Source organism: Jaculus jaculus, chromosome 12 (assembly GCF_020740685.1).
Source record: "Jaculus jaculus isolate mJacJac1 chromosome 12, mJacJac1.mat.Y.cur, whole genome shotgun sequence".
Taxonomy (NCBI): domain Eukaryota; kingdom Metazoa; phylum Chordata; class Mammalia; order Rodentia; family Dipodidae; genus Jaculus; species Jaculus jaculus.
In genome coordinates this window covers 59,849,450-59,870,156 of record NC_059113.1, presented here as the reverse complement: position 1 = coordinate 59,870,156, position 20,707 = coordinate 59,849,450, and the positions used below count along the sequence as shown (strand labels likewise).

The window sequence follows — 20,707 nt, the reverse complement described above, 5'->3', positions numbered from 1 at the left end:
AGGCCAGCCTGGGACTACAGGGTGAGTCCTAGGTGAGTCTAGACTAGAGTGAGAACCCTATCTGGGGGACAGGGAGAAGCCCTGAGGGCTCATTTGGACATAAAGAAAGAACTCAAGTTTAAAGATAAATGGAAATTAATTTAGGATCATATTTATCTTAAACTGCAGGTTGGCCTTGTATTCACACCACCTTCTTCAGATGAGCATCACTCTCAACTATGCATACCAATCTGTTTTAAAAAACATTATTTGAGAGTGTGTTTGGGTGTGCTGGGGCCTCATGCCCACCGCAAACAAACTCCAGACACTTTGTGCATCTTTATATGGGTACTGGAGAATCAATCCCAAACCATTAGGCTTTGCAAGCAAGCACCTTTAACCACTGAACCATCTCTCCAGTTCCTTACCAATCTTTTAAGGCAAGGAAGAGGAGGAAAAGCAGTACATTAAGAAAACTGCCAGAGCCGGGCGTGGTGGCGCACGCCTTTAATCCCAGCACTTGGGAGGCAGAGGTAGGATGATCGCCATGAGTTCAAGGCTACCCTGAGACTACAGAGTTAATTCCAGGTCAGCCTGGACCAGAGTGAGACCCTACCTCGAAAAACCAAAAAAAAAAAAAAAAAAAAAAACTGCCGGGCTGGCGAGATGGCTTAGCTGTCAAGGCACTTGCCTGAAAAGCCAAAGGACCCAGGTTTGATTCCCCAGGACCCACGTAAGCCAGATACACAAGATGGCACATGCATCTGGAGCTGAGGACATTTTGCTCTCTCTCCCTCCCTGTTTCTTTCTAATAAATAAGTAAAAATAAAAAAAGAAATCTACCAACTGCCTACATGTAAGGCGGCTAATCTATCCAGTCCTTTGGATTTTTTTGGCACTCGAGACTCCGCCCACAGGGCCCCAGGTGGCGGAGGAACCTCACGCCACGCAGAACGTCTCACGCCGCGGCGGAGAGATTCTGACGTTACGCCGGCGGCGTGGGCGGAGCGGCCGGCTCTTCCTCTCCCCGGCTTTGGCTCCTCCCCCAGCGCTTCACACGCTCATTGTGAGGCGACCGGCTGCCGGTCTCTAAGGCGGCTTGGGACCCCGAGGCCCTAAATCGTAGGCGGTCACTGGCGTGCGCGCAGCTCCTCCGCCACCTCAGGGGCTAAGGGCCGCGAGGTTCAGCGATTTTCTCCTTCTCGGCTCTCCCGCCCGGAACTAACCGCCCGGCGCGCGCGGTCACCTGGCAGCGCGCTCCCTCCTCCGCCCCTCCCCCGGCCGAGCGCCGGCCGGCCCGCGCGCTCCTCCCTCTCTCCTCCCCCGGCCACGCGCACGCGCGCCGGGGCGGCTCGCGCCCTCTCGCTTTCCTCCGGCCCGCGAGACCCCCCCTTCCTCCTCGCGGCGCTTCTTCGCGCCGCCGTCTTCTCTCTCCACCCCTGACAACGCGGGGCTCCCCCCCTCCGCCAACGGCGGGTCCCCAGCGTCGCGATCCCTCTCACTTCCCGCTCTCCAGCGGGAGCCTAGCCCCGGCCCCTCTTTCCCTTTAATTCCCCTTCCGGACGCTGCCATCATGTTGAAGCCTCAGCCGCCACAACAGACCTCCCAGCCCCAGCAGCCGCCCCCCACGCAACAGGCCGTGGCCCGCCGGCCTACCGGTGGGAGCAGTCCTCCCAACGGCGGCCTCCCGGGGCCGCTGGCCACCAACGCGGCCACCCCGGGGCCTCCTGCGTCCGCCTCCCCGTGTCTGGGGCCTGCGTCCGCCTCCGGGAGCGGACTCCGCCGGGCAGCCGAAGGCATCTTGACGCCGCCGCCGCAGCACCAGGAGAGGCCCGGGGCGGCCGCGGTCGGCAGCACCAGGTGAGGAGGGGTGGGCTTCCGGGCGCGGGGAGACCGGCTGCAGCTCCGTGCGTGTCGGCGGGGCGCGCCTCCAGCCCCGCACCTTCGAGCGACACCTGAGGCTAGCCACCCCGGGAAGCTGGGGGTGGGCCTCTTTGGTCCCAACAGGTCGGAGAGAAAAGGCTCCCGGGCGGCCACGGAGCACGCAGGGGCGGTGCTCGGCTCTCGGCCTAGACAGAGCTTGGGGGTCCGGGCAGGGAGGGGAGGCGGGGCGCGTCCCGCCAGCGCCGCCGGGAAGGGGTGTTGGGGGGGTGAGGAGGTGATGGGGTCCCCAGCTCCATTACCACGAAGGGTCTCGCGGTCCCCAGCTTCAGCCAATGGGGAGTCAGCTCCGGGAAGGGGTCCCCGGCCTTAGCCAATGGAGGGGGGGCGCGCGGCCCACAGTTTGACCAATGGGGAGGGAGGGACTTGGGAGCGGATTGCTCCTTCGCTCTTCCCAGTCTAGCCAGTAGGAGGGGAGCCGGGTGGGCGGGGGCACGGAAGGAGCGACAACTGGGAGGACTGCGGGCCGGGAACCTCCGGCGGGCGCGCGCCCTCCCGTACGTGCGCGCGTTGCTCCGTCTTATGACCCGGGCATTCGCTTGACCCGGTAACGCGCAGGGCAGAGGCAGGGATTGTGCGTTCCGGATTCGCTAGGTGTTGGTGGATGAGAACACTTTCTCTTTTCTGTGTCAATGCGATTGCGAGTGGCAGTACGCGCAGGCGCAGTGGCTTCTCACCGCGGGAGGGGGGTTTTGAAGAGGCCCCCGTGGCTTTAGTGCGCAAGCGCAGACCGGGCGAGGCCTCCCGGTGGATGGCTTTTGCGGCTGCGCGGTCCCCCTGCCCCGCCAACGGCCCCCTCCTCGCCCTTCTCAACCGCGGGTTACATCAGCCGCCGAGCAGCAGTGTTACCTGGCGATTGGTGATCCCTTCAGAGTGGGTAATAGGCTGAATAAAATAATGAGGGTGAAGTAGTTTGGTGTGTAGGGAACAGCCCCCGCTCCAGGGATTTGGGACGTAGAGCTGCTGAAAATGGCTTTTTCCTTTTGGGAGGTTATGTACCTGAGCTAAGTAATGTTGCATCTGTGATCCTGTGCTTCCACCATCACCACTGTGGTGGGTGTTGCACTGTTAGCCTGCTGCAAGTCTGACGCTCCGGCCCCTTCGAGAAAGTGAGAAGGTTGCATTCGCTTGCAGAGCCATTGACAGCCATTGTTGATTGGGGCCTTTTTTTTTTTTTTTTAACTGGCATTTGGAGAAAATATATTTATTGGCACTTAATGTCCTCTACTAGTAATATATCAGTTCAAAAGGCTTGCTGAGAATTGGTTTGTAGCTTAAATCAGCAACTTCACATGGTATGTGGTTATAGGATTTACTGTTAATAACTAGTTTCTTGTTTCCTTATAGGGGCCAGAGCACAGGAAAAGGACCCCCTCAGTCACCTGTGAGTGCCTTTTTCTCTCTAAAATAAAAATACAAAAGACAAATGTATGGATTATAGAGCAGCGTAGGACAAAAGGTAATGTTCACCTGCTGCTCCCTTATTTCGCCCTATGTTATTGACAGGTGTTTGAAGGTGTGTATAACAACTCCAGAATGCTCCATTTCCTGACAGCTGTGGTGGTAAGTGAGAGCCTTATTTCCTAGGGTGTTTGAGAAATATGATGCATTGGACTTGTTTATGTTTTGTTTTGTTTTTTTGAGTCGCGCTCACTCTTCCTACCCTACTCTAGGGTTCGACTTGTGATGTAAAGGTGAAAAATGGAACCACCTATGAAGGCATTTTCAAGACTCTCAGCTCAAAGGTCAGTGTACTAGATTGAGATCGTTTTTGAGGCTTCATAGGAGGAGGAAGAGAAGAATGAAATTAAGGGTGTATATTGAGTATCAGACTGGTGTTAAATCATTTCTTTAGTTTAAAGTTAAACTTAAGGGCTGGAGAGATGGATTAGCAGTTGCACTTGCCTGCAAAGCCTAAGGACCCAAGTTGGATTCCCCAATACCCACATAAACCATATATACAAGGGCTGGAGGGATGGCTTAGCAGTTAGGCGTTATTTGTCTGCAAAGCCAAAGAACCCGGGTTTGATTTCCCAGGACCCACGTTAGCCAGTTGCACAAGGGGTTGCATGTGTCTGGAATTCGTTTGCAGCGGCTGGAGGCCCTGGCACATCCATTCTCTCACTCCCCCTCCTTCTCTGTTGAATAAATAAATAAAAATAAAATATTTTTTAAAAACAAGATACACAAGGTGGTGCATGTATCTAGAGTTGAGTTTAGTTTGTAGGGGCTAGAGGCCCTAGCGGGCCCATTTTTCTATGTTTGCCTCCTCTCTATTTCTCTCTCAAATATGTAAGTAAAATTTTTTTTTTACAAATTAGGCCTGGGCTGGAAAGATGGCTTAGTGGTTAAGGCATATGCCTGTGAATTCTAAGGAACCCCGGTTTGATTCTCCAGGTTCCACATAGGCCAGATGCACATGGTGGTGCATGCGTCTGGAGTTCATTTGCAGTGGCTAGAGGCCCTAGCACACTCATATTTTCTCCCTGTCTCTAATGAATTCATAATTAAAATCATTTTTAAAAAATTGGTCCTGATATGGTATGGTTAATCCAAAGCACCATGAGGATCACCATGAGTTCAAGGCCACCCTGGCATTACATAATGAAGTCTAGTGTCAGCCTGGGCTAGAGAAGACCTTACCTCCAAAAACCAAAAGGGGGAAGGTCCTGGAGAGATAGTTTAGCAGTTAAGGCACATGCCTGAAAAGCTTAGTGAAAACAAAAAAACAAAGCCAGGTGTGGTGACGCACACCTTTAACCCCAGCACTGGGGAGACAAGAGGTAGAAGGATTGCCATGAGTTCGACACCCTGAAACTACTACGTGAATTCCAGGTCAGCCTGAGCTAGAGTGAGACCCTACCTTGAAAAACCAAAAAAAAAAAAAAACCTTTAATGATCCAGGTTTGATTCCCCAGTACCCATGTAAAGCCAGATGAACAAAGTGATACACAAACTTGGAGATTATTTGCAGCAGCAGTTCATAGCATGCTCTTTCTCTCCCTTTCTCGTTTGTTCTTTCTGTAAATAAATAGTAAAAACTATTTTTAAGGGACTGGAGAGAGGGCTTAGTAGTTAATGTGCTTGCCTGCAAAGCCAAAGGACCCAGGTTCAATTACCCAGGACCCACATAAGGCAGATGTACAAGGTGGCAATGTATCTGGAGTTCATTTGCAGTGGCTGGAGGCCCTGGCACACCCATTCTTTCCTTCTCTATTTGCTTCTATCTCTATCAAATAAATAACAACTAAAAAAAAAAAAAAAAACCTTTAGGGGATGGAGAGATGGCTCAACACCTAATAACACAGATTTGATTCACCTGGAGCTCATATCTCTGCCTGCAAATAGATAAATTATTTTACTTTTGGTTTCATTCTAGCCCAGGCTAACCTGGAACTCACCGTGGCCTCAAACTCTTGGCAATCCTCCTCTCTCTGCCTCCCAAGTGCTAGGATTAAAGGTGTGGTCCAACATGTCCTAGCCTTTTTGGTTTTTGGAGGTAGGACTTCACTTTATTTCAGGCTGACCTGTAATTCACTATATAGTCTCAGGCTGGCCTCAAACTCATGGTGATTTTCCTACTTCTGCCTCCTGAGTGCTGGGATTAAAGTTGTGCCCCATCACACCAGACAAAAATATTTTTTAAAATATTAAAAATACTACTCAGGGTGCCAGTGGAGGAAAAATAATAAGGTTTTTAAGTCTTGTGGCTGATGTTGAGAAGCAAGACAGGGCAACATGAAAATATGCAGTTGAGAAAGATCTAGACAGGGTAAGGGGGAAATTGTTTTTGTTTTTACCTTTCTTGATGTTGACTCTGGGCTGTTGCGAATATGACTTTTGTAGTTTGAACTGGCAGTAGACGCTGTACACCGGAAAGCATCAGAGCCAGCAGGTGGCCCTCGTCGGGAAGATATTGTGGACACTATGGTGTTTAAACCAAGTGATGTTATGCTTGTCCACTTCCGAAATGTTGACTTCAATTATGCTACTAAAGGTATCGTGTCAGGTTCACTTTGTGAGTAGTGGAACGTCTGTCTTCAGGCAGAATATACTGGATTTTACTTTACTACCAACTTTTTTTATTCTCTTGAGGGAAATGGGTAAATTTTTCTTCTTGAAAATACTTTTTTCTTTTCCTCCTCTAGCCCCTCGAGGTAAGGTCTCACTCTAGCCCAGGCTGACCTGGAATTCACCATGTAATCTCAGGGTGGCCTTAAACTCCTACCTCTGCCTCCCGAGTGCTGGGATGAAAGGCGTGCACCACCACGCCTACTTGAAAATATTTCTTGATGTTTAACATAGTGGGATGGATTCTGGTGGACTGGTACTTCTGTATTCCTTGGTTAGTTTGGAACTATTTAGATGGGTCTTTTAACACTTCCCTTCCCACCTGCTGCCTGATTACGTACTTACTCGTAAGTCTGGGTTTTTAAAATTTCTCTTTGTTGCTTATTGGGGTGGGAATGAGGGTGAGAGAATAAAAGCTGACAAATGTCACCTGATTCCTGATTTTCACCTCCTCCTCCCAGACAAGTTCACAGATTCAGCCATTGCCATGAACTCGAAGGTGAATGGAGAGCACAAAGAAAAGGTGCTTCAGCGCTGGGAGGGCGGTGACAGCAACAGTGATGACTACGATCTTGAGTCTGACATGGTATTTATATTCTCTTTTCCTGAGAACAGGGCAGTATGAATGTGGGTTGTGTTGAAGCCCATTTTTGGGAGTAAGTATTGTTTCTTGGAAAGGAATGGGGAAAAATCCTGGCTTGGCACAAATTAAAAAAAAAAAAAAGCTGGGAGAAGGCTCAGTGGCTAGGTGCTAAGTAGAAAATTACAAAATTGCTATTTCTCCCATCCTGTTATTTCTTTTTAACTAATTTTTATTATTTTATTTTTTTGGTTTTTCAAGATAGGGCCTGGAACTCTTCTACCTCTGTCCCCCCTAGTGCTGGGATTGAAGGCGGGCACTACCACGCCTGGCTCCATCCTCTTATTAACAACTTATGTACTCTTAGGCTGGCAGTCCTAATTCTGCCTCCTGAGTGTGGGGATTAAAGGTGTGTATCACCACGCCCAGCTAAAAGCAGCTTTTTTAATGCATGTGTATGCCACCTGGAGATAGAGGACAACCTTGAATGTCATCCCCAGGAATATGGTCCCCCTGCATTTTTTAAAATTTTTATTCATTTATTTGAGAGAGAATTGGCCTACCAGGACCTCCTGCTGCAAATGAACTCCAGACACATGTTCCTCCTTGTGCATCTGGCTTATATGGGTCCTGGGGAATCGAACCTGGGTCTTTTGGCTTTGCAGATAGGTAACTACTGAGCCATTCCTCCAGCCTGTCCCTCTGCTTTTTTTTTTTTTTTAAGGTAGGGTTTCACTCTGGCCCAGGCTGACCTGGAATTAACTATGTAGTCTCGGGTTGGCTTTGAACTCATGGCGATCCTCCTACCTCTGCCTCTCGAGTGTTGGGATTAAAGGTGTGTGCTACCACGCCCGGCCTCCTCTGCATTTTTTGAACCACTTAGTTTTCTCAAGTTAGCCAAGTAGGCTAGACTGACTGGCCAAAGAGCCCAGGTAGCCTCTTTTCTCTTGTTTCCTCAGTGCTTGGATTATATATGCACGCCTCTGTATTGGGGATTCAACTCAGATCCTCATGCTTCCAAGGCAAACACTTGACTGAGCTAACTCCCCAACCATAAAGCAACTACTTTCATTGTGTGTGTGTGTGTGTGTGTAAAATGTATATAAAATAAAGTATGGATTTTTTTATTTTATTTTATTTGCTTTTTAAGGTAGATTCTTGCTCTAGCCCAGGTTGAACTGGAATTCACTATGTAGACTTGGGGTGGCCTCGAACTCATGATGATCCTGATATCTCTGCTGGGATTAATGATGGGCACCACTGCTCCTGGCTACTTACATATTTTAAATCATATGAATGGAGCCTGAAATGGGGGCTCCTGTAATCTCAGCATTTGAGAGGTAGAGACAAGGAGGATCAAAAATTCAAGGCAAGGACTGGGTATGGTGGTGCACATCTTTAATCCCAGTGCTAGGGAGGCAGAGGTAGGAGGATCACCATGAATTTGAGGCCACTCTGTGACTACATAGTTAATTCATGTTCAACCTGTGCCAGAGTGTGACCCTACCTCAAAAAATAAACAATAAAACGAATTTAAGGCAAGCTGGCCATGGTGGTGCATGCCTTTGATCCCAGCGCTTGAGAGGCAAGGGTAGGAGGATCTGAGCTTTTGCCAGACTGAGACTGTAGTGGATTCCAGGTCAGTGTGAGCTAGACCCAACCTCAAACAAAAAAATTTAAGGCAGTTCTCAGCTACATAGCAAGTTCAAGACTACTCCTGGCTACAAGAGACCCTGATGTAAATGAAACAAGCTCACACTTTTTTTTTCCCCAAGGTAGGGTCTCACTCTGCCCCATGGTGGCCTTGAACTCATGGTGATCCTCCTACCTCTACCTCCCGAGTGCTGGGATTAAAGGTGTGCACCACCATGCCAGGGTAGCAAGCTCACACCTTTAATTTTTTTTAATTTAAGTTTTATTAACATTTTCCATGATTATAAAAAAAAATCCCATGGTAATACCCTCCCTCCCCCCCACACTTTCTCCCTTGACATTCCATTCTCCATCATATTACCTCCCCATCTCAATCATTGTGCTTACATATATACAATACCAACCTATTAAATACCCTCCTCCCTTCCTTTCTCTTCCCTTTATATCTCCTTTTTAATTTACTGGCCTCTGCTACTAAGTATTTTCCTTGTCACACAGAAGCCCAATCATCTGTAGCTAGGATCCACATATGACACCTTTACTTTAGCACTTGGGAAGCTAAAGTAGGAAGATTTCTGGGAGTTCAAGGCCAGTCTGGGCTAGAGTGAGACTGTGCCTCACTCACCTCTTCTCCCCCCCCCCCCCAAAAAAAAGCATAATAGTTGTGTGAATTAATGCATTTTTTGTTTTGGTATGTTCCATTTACAGAATAATTTGCTTTTTTCTATTTAACCTTTTCATACTGATGAGTATGTCTAGTTTATATAAGTATATATACATACCAAATTATATTTGGCCTTTGCCTTTCTAGAAAGTCTGTTTGTGTTGTATGTCCATATCTTTACTAACCCCCAGGACATGGTACTGAGGACTGCACCTAATACCTAAGCACTCCACTGAGCTAAATCCCCAACCCCTTGTTGGTTGTTGGTTATTTGTTTTTGGGGGGGGGGAGGTTCTTGGTAGGGTTTCACTCTAGCTCAGGCTGACCTGGAATTCACTCTAGTCTCAGGATGTCAGGATGGCCTCGAACTCACAGCAGTTCTCCTACCTCTCTCTGTCTCCTGAGTGTTGGGATTAAGGGCATGTGACATACCCGGCTTCTTTTTTTTTTTTTTTTTTTTTTTTTGAGGCAGGGTTTCACTATAGGCTGACCTTGAACTATGTCTAGCCCCAGTTGATTTTGAACTTACAGCAGTCTTCCTATTACCTCCCAAGAATTGAGTTTAAAGGAGTGAGTCACCATTCACACTAGACACAAGAGCTATGTTTCTTAGTTGTTGGGCTTTTTTTCCCCCCCATTATTTTGCTATCAAATACAGTGCTTTCACATGTGCTGGAATTTCTGTAGGATATAAACCTAGAAATGGGTGAGATCTTGGGACTTTTAAAATTTTAAATGTTTTGTTTTCATTTATTTATTTACAAGCAGACAAAAAGGTAGACAGAATGGGTGCAACAGGGTCTACAGCCACTGCAAATGAACTTCAGACACATGTGCCACCTTGTGCATCTGGCTTTATGTGAGTACTTGGGAATCGAACCTGGATCCTTTGGCTTTGCAAGCAAGTGCCTTAAATGCTAAGCCATCTGTCCAGCCATTTAATGTACAAGGTGGCACATGCGTCTGGAGTTGTTTGCAGCAGCTGGATGTCCTGGTCTTTTTCTTCTTGGTTTTGTGTGTGTGTGTGTGTGTATGTGTGTGTGTGTTAGTGTTAGGGTCTTGCTGTAGACTAGGCTGACCTGGAATTCACTCTGTATTCTCAGAATGGCTTTGAACTCACGGCAATCCTCCTACCTCTGCCTCCCCCATGTGCCACCACCTGGCTGGATGTCCTGTTTTGCACGTGTGCATGCGTGCTCCCTCAAATAAATAAATCATTTTTAAAAAAAGAATGGGTTTAGCCGTGAGTTCAAGGCCACCCTGAGACTATGTAGTGAATTCCAGGTCAGCCTGAGGTAGAGTGAAACCCTACCTCGAAAACCACAAAAAAATGCATCACTTTAAAAATGTTTTTTGAATTGAAGGGAAATGACATGCCACTTCCTTGTTGAGTTTTAAGCATTATCCCTTCTTCCTCAATAGTCCAATGGATGGGACCCCAATGAAATGTTCAAGTTCAATGAAGAGAACTATGGTGTGAAGACCACCTATGATAGCAGTCTGTCGTCTTATACGTAAGTGTTTTGGAATGTTTCACGGGGTTTGTTTGGGTGTGTGGACTCAGAGACAGAAGGTAGATCTCTCGATAAAATGGGTTTTATGCACACTTTTCTCAGTGTAGCTCCCCTCCTTTCCTTGCTCTTGGTTTGTTGGTTTAACTGATCCCTCAAAATTTTTCTGACTCTGCACCGCCCTGTGAATAGAATTAACTGCTTTTTTTTTTTTTTTTTTTTTTTTTTTTTTTTTGAGGTAGGGTCTCATTCTAGCTCAGGCTGACCTGGAATTCACTCTGTAGTACCAGGGTGGCCTTGAACTCATGGCGGTCCTCCTACCTCTACCTCCCAAGTGCTGGAATTAAAGGTGTGCACCACCACGCCCAGCTTAAATTAACTGTTTTCTTGACCATTTTCCTTACCATTTTTTTAGAACTTAGAGCATATGAACATGAGGTTGAGGATGTACTGTGATACTCTACTGATGGTCTGGGCATGTGTTCCCAGGGTTCCCTTAGAGAAGGACAACTCAGAAGAGTTCCGGCAGCGGGAGTTGCGTGCTGCTCAGTTGGCTCGAGAGATTGAGTCGAGCCCCCAGTATCGCCTACGGATTGCCATGGAGAACGATGACGGGCGCACTGAGGAGGAGAAGCACAGTGCAGTTCAGCGGCAGGGGTCAGGGCGGGAAAGCCCCAGCTTAACATCCAGGTAACCATCTTGGGCAGCCAGGATAGTTTGTGACTCACAGTAGGGTGCAGGACAAGACCTAGGCCAAAAGCTTTATATTTTCTTACACTTTGTTAAATGTATATTAATGCCTCGTTCCCAGTTTTTAGGTTTAGAAAACTGAAACTTAGAAAGAGTAAACAATTTGCAGCAACAATCAGGCTTATGGATTTAGAAAGAAAAGTAATGGTATAGTTTTCGTGTGTTACTATTTCTTGATTTTACAAAAATGAAATCAAACTATATGATCCTCATCTTGTAAATGCTTCACCTGGAGCCATGCAGGTCTAGGTCTATATAATGCAGGTAATACGACTGGACCCACTCTGGGGCTGATCTTCAAGTGAGATTGTGAAATAAGCTGCGACCAGAATGTGTGGGTTTTGTGGTCTCCTGCCTTCACTTGAATCTTTCCTCAGGGAGGGGAAATATATCCCTTTGCCTCAACGAGTTCGGGAAGGTCCTCGGGGAGGAGTTCGGTGCAGCAGTTCTCGGGGTGGCCGGCCTGGTCTTAGCTCTTTGCCGCCTCGTGGCCCTCACCATCTGGACAACAGTAGCCCTGGCCCAGGGTCTGAAGCTCGTGGTATCAATGGAGGTAAGTTACAAAGTACACTTTGGTCAGAGAAGGGAATTGGTGAATGCTGGAAGGGTAATTTGAAAGGGTTGTTAGATGGGTCAGAAGGACGATGAATTGGTGTTGATACAATAATAGGTTCTCTGTCTCCTTTTTCTTCTTATTAAAACCAACAAGGTCCTTCCCGCATGTCCCCCAAGGCACAACGGCCCCTGAGAGGTGCCAAGACTTTGTCTTCACCCAACAGTAGGCCTTCTGGAGAAGCATCTGTTCCACCTTCTGCAGGTAGAGCTTCAGTTGTGTTGGCTGAGGAAATGATTAGAAATTTGTACAGGGAAGTAAATAAGTCAAGTTGTTGGAGTGTTGGTACAGGAGACAGGTTAAAGGTAGATGCTGTTTGGTGTGGGGCAGGGGAGGATAGAGGAGAGAGAATCTTTGAGTTTGGGCTTTTTTTGTTTTGTTTTGTTTTGTTTTTTTGAGACAAACCCAACAGACTGGCCTTTTTTTCTTTTCTTTTTAATACTTTGTTTTTATTTATATGAGGGAGTGAGAAATAGAAAGGGAGAGAGAATAAGTGTGCCAGGGCCTTCAGCCGCTACATACAAACTCCAGATGCTTGCGCCCCCTTGTGCATCTGGCTTATATGGGTCCTGGGGAATCAAACCTGGGTTCTTTGGCTGTGTAGGCAAGTGCCTTCACTACCAAGCCATCTCGCCCACCCCTTCCTCCCTCCCTTCCTTCCTTTTTTGTTTTTTTTTTGAGGTAGGGTCTCACCCTGGCCCAAGCTGATCTGGTAACTATGTATTCTCATGGTTGCCTTGAACTCACAGCAATCCTCCTGCATCTGCCTTCTGAGTGCTGGAGTTAAAGGTTTTGTGGTTGTTGTTTTTAATGGAGAGAGAGAATTGGATTGGCACACCAAAGCCTCTAGCCACTAACTGAACTCCAGCCCCATGTGCCAACCTTGTGCACATTATGTGAAACCTTGCACATGTGTCACTTGTGCTTCTGGCTTATGTGGGACCTGGAAGTTGAACATGGGACCTTAAGCTTTGCAGGCAAGTGCTTTAATCACTATGCCATCTCTCCAGGCCCCGGAAAGTTTTGTTTTGTTTTGTTTTGTTTTTCCTAGTATAGAAATCCTAACTTGGCAGAATGGCCAATGTCTTGTTTAGACTTCATTGTATTACCAGCACTTTAAAAGAATAGAAGTTGGGAATTTTCCAATTTCTTTGGAATATACTGAGCCTGCCATATTGCATGCATGGCTTTTGTTAACTAGCACACAGTCATAATTGCCCTTTGGAGCATTTTAGTTTCTTGTGGTTCTAATGAAGCCAATAACATAAATACCTGATTGACCTAGTAGACATTCAAATTGTGACCCTGTGTGTAACAAACATATGAGTTTCCTTTGAGTTTTAATAAATCCCCTGTATTTACTGCCTACTGGCCAGCAGTAACAGTTGTACAGCTCTTCCTTTCCTTCCAGTGGGCCGGATGTACCCTCCACGTTCTCCCAAGTCTGCGGCCCCTGCCCCAGTCTCAGCTTCCTGTCCTGAGCCTCCAATCGGCTCTGCAGTGGCATCCTCTGCATCCTCCATCCCTGTGACATCATCAGTCATGGATCCTGGAGCAGGCTCTATTTCCCCAGCTTCTCCAAAGATCTCCCTGGCCCCCACAGATGGTAAGAGCCAAATAGATGGTTCAGAGCTATGAAGTGTGGGTCTGGATAGCAGGACCTTCAGGCACCTCTCCTTTCCTCAGTAAAAGAACTTACAACCAAGGAGCCTGGTAGGACACTGGAGCCCCAGGAACTGGCCCGGATAGCTGGAAAAGGTGAGAATGATTTTACTCTGGTGGGGTCTTGATGCCTTTTTGCTTGGGTGGGGGACGCATTATAGTTTGCCATGTTTGTTGGGATTTAGTAGTAGTTCCTATCAGCCCTTTGATTTTGATTTCTGTTTCAGAGTTTCTTTTGTTATTTGGATGGTGTGTGTGTGCACACACGTACGTGTCTACACGCACATGCGTGCGCATGCCCATAGGGCCTCTTGCCACTGCAAATGAAGGCCCATCCACCTTTATATTGGTGACTGAGAATTAAACCCAGACGTGAAGGCTTTGCAAGCAAGCACCTGGAACGTCTAAGCCATCTCCCCCAACCTCTTAGGATTCTTAATGTAGTCCCAGGGTGGCCTCAAACTCACAGCAATCTTTCTTCTGCCTCTCAAAGTGCTGGGAGCAAAAGCATGTGCCACCATGCCTGTCTTTTTTTTTAATTGACAACCTCTATAAACATATACAATACGTAAACCATGATCATAATCGTTTTCTACTACCCTTTGTTTCCCCTACCCTATCTCCCTCTACAACTGAATCTCTCTTTTTTTGGAGATAGGGTCTCTAGCCCAGGCTGACCTGGAATTCACTGTGTAGTCTCAGGGTGGCCTCCCTTAAAGTGATCCTCCTGCCTCAGCCTCCCAAGTGCTGGGATTAAAGGTATATGCCACCATTCCTGTCTTGCATCTCCTCTTTCCTACTACTCCCTGGTCTGTTTTGATGCCCTCATTTTTCCCCCTTGTGTAGTTTCAGCCACTGTAAGGTCATGAATGCCAAGGCCTCTTTGTCTGGAAGACAGTATTACAAAGCAGTCTTCCCCTTCCTTTGGCTCTTGCATTCTTTATTTTTTCCTCCGAGGTAGTAGGGTCTTGGTCTAGCCCGGGCTGACCCGGAATCACCATGTAGTCTCAGGCTGTCCTTGAACTCAGCAGTCCTCCTACCTTGGCCTTTCAAGTGATACCATTAAAGGCATGTGTGTCTGGCTTTAACATGGGTACTGGGGAATCTTACCCAGGCCCACAGGTTTTGCTATTAAGTGTCCTTTAACTGCTGAACCATCTCTCCAGCCCCTGATTATGTTTTTAGCACCAGGCATGAATTCTATCCCATGAGGTGGGCTTAGGATTCTTAAAAGTGTCTGTTTTCTTTAGTTTTTAGTACTCTGGACTAATAGTCCTATGAGGCAACTTTTGATAAATTTACTGTATTCACTTTTTTCTCATAGTCCCTGGCCTTCAGAATGAACAGAAACGATTTCAGCTTGAAGAACTGAGGAAGTTTGGGGCCCAGTTTAAGGTTAGTGAAGTGTGGAAAGGAGCTAAGATGTCTGCAGGATATGGGCGTGTGCATAGGATTTTGAAGGGAGGCAAAGGGGCCAAGTGGGTGGGAGAGAAGAATTTAAGCAAGGATGATGGGAGGAAGTAGGGTCTGGAGTCTGCAACAGGCGGACAGTATGATATGTATGTCTCTCTCAGCTTCAGCCTAGTAGCTCCTCTGAGACCAGCCTGGATCCCTTTCCTCCTCGAATCTTAAAGGAGGAGGCCAAAGGAAAGGAGAAAGAGGTGGATGGTATATTGACTTCAGAGTCCATGGGGTCCCCAGTCTCCTCCAAGACAGAATCAGTATCGGATAAGGAAGACAAACCATCCTTGACAGCAATAGGAGGCACTGAGGGGCCAGAGCAGCCCCCACCACCTTGCCCTAGCCAAACTGGCAGCCCCCCAGTGGGCCTTATCAAGGGAGATGACAAAGATGAGAGCCCTGTTGCTGAGTAAGTGGTGGGTGTGGTAAAGTGTGGGTGGCTATTGGCTAGTGAAGGATGAACCCCAAGAGCTGACTTCATTTCCTCTTACAGACAAGTAAAGAAGTCAACGTTGAACCCCAATGCCAAGGAATTCAATCCCACAAAGCCTCTGCTGTCTGTGGTGAGATGGGATGGTGGAATGGTCGAGTGTTGAGGGTGCATGCAGTAAGGCAGGGCATCATCTCATTGCCAGCACAGTGGACTGTCCTGCAGTGAGATGAGAGGAGTGTGGCAGTCTAGGGATGGCAGCAGGTGATTGGTTTTGGGAAAAAGGGACATGACCAAGAAAAAAATGCAGAGTGCTATCTGATAATTAAAGAGGGTGAGGGTAGGCATAGAAATAAATTATTTTCCTCTTTTGTCTCTTACAGAACAAATCCACTAGTACTCCAACTTCACCAGGGCCTCGTACTCATTCAACTCCTTCCATCCCGGTGCTGACAGCAGGCCAGAGTGGGCTTTATAGCCCCCAATACATCTCCTATATACCTCAGATCCACATGGGACCAGCTGTGCAGGTGGGAGAGAGACTGAATGGGCCCAGCTTTGGCCTGTCCTAGATGGTGAGCAAGCTATTGAAGCCTCATCTGTTGTCTCTATCTAGGCACCTCAGATGTATCCATATCCTGTATCCAATTCAGTGCCTGGGCAGCAGGGCAAGTACCGAGGTGCAAAAGGTGAGCATGGCTGGGATGGGCAGTTAGTTGGTGGGTTGCCTGTTTTCTCCAAGTAGGTGGAATTTGAACTCTGTACTGTTTAACCTTTACTTGCAGGCTCCCTCCCCCCGCAGCGCTCTGACCAGCACCAACCAGCCTCGGCCCCTCCGATGATGCAGGCTGCAGCTGCTGCAGCCGCAGCTGCTGCTGCTGGTCCTCCCCTGGTTGCTGCTACACCATATTCTTCCTATATCCCCTACAACCCGCAGCAGTTCCCAGGGCAGCCTGCCATGATGCAGCCTATGGCCCACTACCCTTCACAGGTGATGGGGCACAGGAGGGAAGGGGATATAGGGAGCTCATCTTCATGTCTTACATTCAACCTGAGGGAGGCAGGCATTGGTGCTCTGGGTGGGATTGGTATCAGATTTGGCTATGGTAGGAATTACTGCTGTTTGTTGAACACCTTGCATCTCAGTTTTTCCCTCTGTAATGTCAGAACTTTAGGTAATTGCTGAGGTTCAAGCAGTGTTGTACCTGTTAGCTGGTAGTACACACTTCCAGGCTGCTCTACTGACTGCTTCATTCTTTGTGCCAACAGCCGGTGTTTGCCCCTATGCTTCAGAGTAACCCCCGTATGCTGACCTCTGGTAGCCACCCACAGGCCATTGTGTCCTCCTCTACTCCTCAGTACCCTTCTGCAGAGCAGCCCACCCCTCAAGCCCTCTATGGTGAGTCACAGGGCCCTCTTTCCTGCCATGGACTGTATGATTTCACCCATTTGTGCTTAGCACGGGACCTCCTCTTTTTCCTCTTGGCAGCCACTGTTCACCAGTCCTATCCACACCATGCCACACAGCTCCATGGCCACCAGCCACAGCCGGCCACAACGCCTACTGGGAGCCAGCCGCAGTCCCAACATGCGGCCCCCAGTCCCGTCCAGGTGCTTGTCGTGGGGTGGGGGGTTGTTGAGTGGGTGGGGCAGAAATGGTTGAATGAGCTGGGTGTAGCTGTGCACGCCTTTAACCCAGCACTCCAGAAGTAGGAGGATTGCTATAAGTTCCAGGCCATCCTGAGACTCCATAGTGAGTTCCAGGTCAGCCTGGGCTAGAGTGAAACCCTACCTTGAAAAAAAACAAAAATAAAAAAAAATAAAATAAAACGAGTGAATGGCTAGCCTGAGTAGCCCTATGAGTGGGTTACACTCACTCATGCTTCCTCCTCTACTCCCTGACAGCACCAGGCGGGACAGGCTCCACACCTGGGTAGTGGTCAGCCACAGCAGAACCTGTACCATCCAGGGGCCCTGACAGGCACACCGCCCTCTCTACCACCGGGACCTTCTGCCCAGTCCCCTCAAAGCAGCTTTCCCCAACCAGCTGCTGTGTATGCCATTCATCCCCACCAGCAGCTGCCCCACGGCTTCACAAACATGGCCCATGTTACCCAGGTAGGAGCCCTAAAGAGGACCTGACCTGGGGCAGTCCCACTTGGGAGTCCCTGTACTCTTGCAGGGCTGCCCTGATAGGATTCTCAGAGCCCTTCATAAATTTGGTACTTTCTGTTCTATAGGCCCATGTCCAAACTGGAGTCACAGCAGCCCCGCCCCCACACCCTGGGGCTCCCCACCCGCCCCAGGTGATGCTGCTGCACCCCCCCCAGGGCCATGGGGGCCCCCCCCAAGGCGCGGTGCCCCCGAGTGGGGTACCTGCACTCTCAGCTTCCACACCCTCACCCTACCCCTACATCGGACACCCCCAAGGTGAGCAGCCTGGACAGGCGCCTGGATTTCCAGGAGGAGCCGATGACAGGATTCGTGAGTTCTCGTTAGCTGGGGGAATTTGGCATGGAAGAGCTGAGGGGCTGCAGGTGGGGCAGGATGCACGGGTTCTGGGTGGGGATTGAGGGGTCTTGGAGGCAGGGCTGTCCCAGAGGGCGCCTGCCGACCTACGCCTGTCTGTGAAGTATGTAGGGTGGGCAGAAGCCACAGTCGCCGCCGCCAGGGGCTTGCTCCTGGCTCTGTCCTTTGCTTCCCTCCGTCCTCGCTCAGTTGTGATCCAGCAGCCCCCCTCCCCACTGCCTCCCCAGCTCTCAGTGACCCCGACTGTCTCCTGACTTAGCCGAGGTAAGGTCAGCGCAGCAGACAGGTCCAGACTGGGGCATGGGGGGCTGAGCTGGGCACCTGAGTAAGGGCTCTGGCCTACTGGGAAACAGCGATTGACCTGTGCTTCTGACAGCCCCCTGAGACACCTGGAGGAGACCGCTCCTCCCCACACCCCTCCGCCCCCTGGACGCATTGACAGAGGGACAGCTGCTCGGGTTCTAATGCTCCTGCTCTCTTCTCTCTCCCCTCCAACCAGTTCAATCTCATCCCTCCCAGCAGCTCCCCTTCCACCCCCCGGGGAACTGAAGATTGTCCTGGCCGCGACCTGAGACTTCCATGAGTGGCGGGAAGAGGGATCTATGTCTCTTCCCCCAGCAGCTCGGACCAGTCCCAGCCCCCCACCCCAACCCCCTTTCCCTGGGGGAGCTGGGGAATTCCTGCCAAGCACCTTGATTGGGTGGGGTCTAGAACTGGGCAGGGCCAGGGTCCAGCGGGGGTGGGGGTGGGGTTCCTGCTCTGCCCCTGCGGGGTCCCACCCAATCTTGCCCTCCCATCCTCATCTATTCCCCCGCTGGAGATGGAAGATCTTTTATTTTCTATTATTTATAACCTCAGACTTGGGCCCCCTGTTCTTTCTTCCCCATTAACTTGAGTGTCCTGCGTGAGAGACAGACAGATGATGCCTCAAGGACTTTTACTTTTTATTACATAAAAATATGAAAAATAAATAAAAAAAATAAAATTTTAAACTAACTTAAACTTAATGTAGTTTGTTTCTTACTTCAGTTAGTTCATTGGAAGGTGGAATCTGGAAGTTATGTGTGGCAAGCAACTCAGGTTGCGGGTAATTGGGCAACTTGTTAAGTGTATGTATCTTTGGAATTCTGTCAACCTCTTAGTTGAATGTTTTTTAGAATTTGTGGCCATTGGAAGTTAGTATCACTAGGGTATGAATGACCTGTGTATGAAGTCACTAGTGAGAAAAGACTGGGTTAGGAAACCAGATTTAGGTCAACAAGAATGGGAGCTAAATAAGGGACAAGATAAGAGTGTAGAAATAGGGCTGGAGAGATGGCTTAGTGGTTAAGCACTTGCCTGTGAAGCCTAAGGACCCTGGTTTGAGGCTCAGTTCCCCAGGTCCCACTTTAGCCAGATGCACAAGGGGGCGCACGTGTCTGGAGTTCGTTTGCAGAGGCTGGAAGCCCTGGCGCGCCCATTCTCTCTCCCCCCCTCTATCTGTCTTTCTCTCTGTGTCTGTCGCTCTCAAATAAATAAAAAATTTTAAAAAAAAAGTGTAGAAATAATGTGTTTTTTTTGTTGTTGCTTTGTTTTTGGTTTTGTGAAGTACGGTCTGTAGCTCAGCCTGACCTGGAATTCTGTATGTAGTCTCAGGGCAGTGATTTATTTGAGAGAGAATGGGAACATCTGGGCCTACAGACACATGTGCCATCATGTGCATCTGGCTTACATGGGTCCTGAGGAATCGAACCTGGGTCTTTTGGCTTTGCAGGCAAACCTTAACCTCTAAGCTATCCCTCCAGTTCCCCCCCCCCTTTTTTTTTGTTTGAGGTAGATTCTCACTCCACCCCAGGCTGACCTGGAATTTAGTCTCCCAACTCAAGACAACCCTATCTCTGCTTCCCAAGTGCTAGGATTAAAGGCATGCACCACCACACCCAGCTGGCTTTTATTTATTTATTTGAGAGTGACAGAGACATACAGAATGGACGTGCCAGGGCTTTCAGCCACTGCAAACGAACTCCAGATGTGTTCGCCCCCTTGTGCATTTGGCTAACGTGGGTCCTATGGAATTGAGCCTTGAACCAGGGTCCTTAGGCTTCACAGGCAAGTGCGTAACTGCTAAGCCATCTCTCCAGCCCTGACCGTTTTTTACATTTTCCATGATCAAAAAATATCCCATGGTAATACCCTCCTCCCCCAACTTTGAAATCCCCTTTGAAATTCTACTCTCCATCATATCCCCTCCCCATCTCAGTCTTTTTTATTTTGATGTCATGATCTTTTCCTCTTATGATGGTCTTGTGTAGGTAGTGTCAGGCACAGTGAGGTCATGAATATCCAGACCATTTTGTGTCTGGAGGAGCATGTTGTAAGGAGTCCTACCCTTCCTTTGGCTCTTACATTCTTTCCGCCACCTCTTCCGCATTAGACCCTGAGCCTTGGAAGGTGGGATCGAGATGTTACTCAGTACTCCAGTCACTTCTTTCCAGCACTGTGGTACCTTCTGAGTCATGCCAAGGTTACTGCCATCTGAAAAGATTCTCTACCCAAAGTGAGAGTAGTGTTAATATAAGGGTATAAATATTAAGAGAAGTGCTTACTAGGCAGTTTGATAAGCATAGTATATACACTTATCAAGACATCAGCAGATGTTAACACCCCTAGGGCTCATGACTACCCCCGTTTTAAGTTTTCAGTATCAGGGATGTATCCCCCCCCCCCCCATGGAGTGGGCCTCCAATTGGAGGGCAGTTGGTTTCCACCATGACAGATGTACCACTATTGCACCTGTTGACTCATTTGGGCTGGCTGGCCAATTAAAAGGCTTGCAGTGTCCACTGTTGAGTATTTTCACTGGTGACAGCTCATTTTTTTAAAT

At 48.6% G+C, this 20,707-nt stretch overlaps 1 protein-coding gene across 20 annotated transcripts; it reads left to right on the top strand.

The window, feature by feature from the left end:
* Positions 1-1,337: 1,337 nt before the first annotated feature.
* Positions 1,338-18,846, top strand: Atxn2l (ataxin 2 like). Of its 20 annotated transcripts, none has more exons than XM_045130816.1 (24): positions 1,338-1,839; positions 3,268-3,304; positions 3,427-3,483; positions 3,594-3,665; positions 5,767-5,917; positions 6,453-6,577; positions 10,311-10,402; positions 10,889-11,089; positions 11,527-11,702; positions 11,859-11,966; positions 13,174-13,368; positions 13,449-13,520; positions 14,749-14,819; positions 14,999-15,294; positions 15,379-15,448; positions 15,699-15,845; positions 15,932-16,004; positions 16,101-16,306; positions 16,585-16,714; positions 16,805-16,926; positions 17,221-17,433; positions 17,556-17,799; positions 17,949-18,108; positions 18,344-18,846. In XM_045130816.1, the coding sequence occupies exons 1-23, from the start codon at positions 1,553-1,555 to the stop codon at positions 18,101-18,103; spliced, it is 3,300 nt and encodes a 1,099-aa protein (XP_044986751.1). In that variant the 5' UTR covers positions 1,338-1,552; the 3' UTR covers positions 18,104-18,108; positions 18,344-18,846. The 20 variants fall into 20 exon arrangements, with proteins under 20 accessions (XP_044986751.1, XP_044986753.1, XP_044986756.1 ...); XM_045130818.1 differs by having other exon boundaries at positions 13,156-13,368; positions 17,556-17,745; XM_045130821.1 differs by having other exon boundaries at positions 13,156-13,368; positions 18,072-18,108.
* The last annotated feature ends 1,861 nt before the right edge of the window (positions 18,847-20,707 follow it).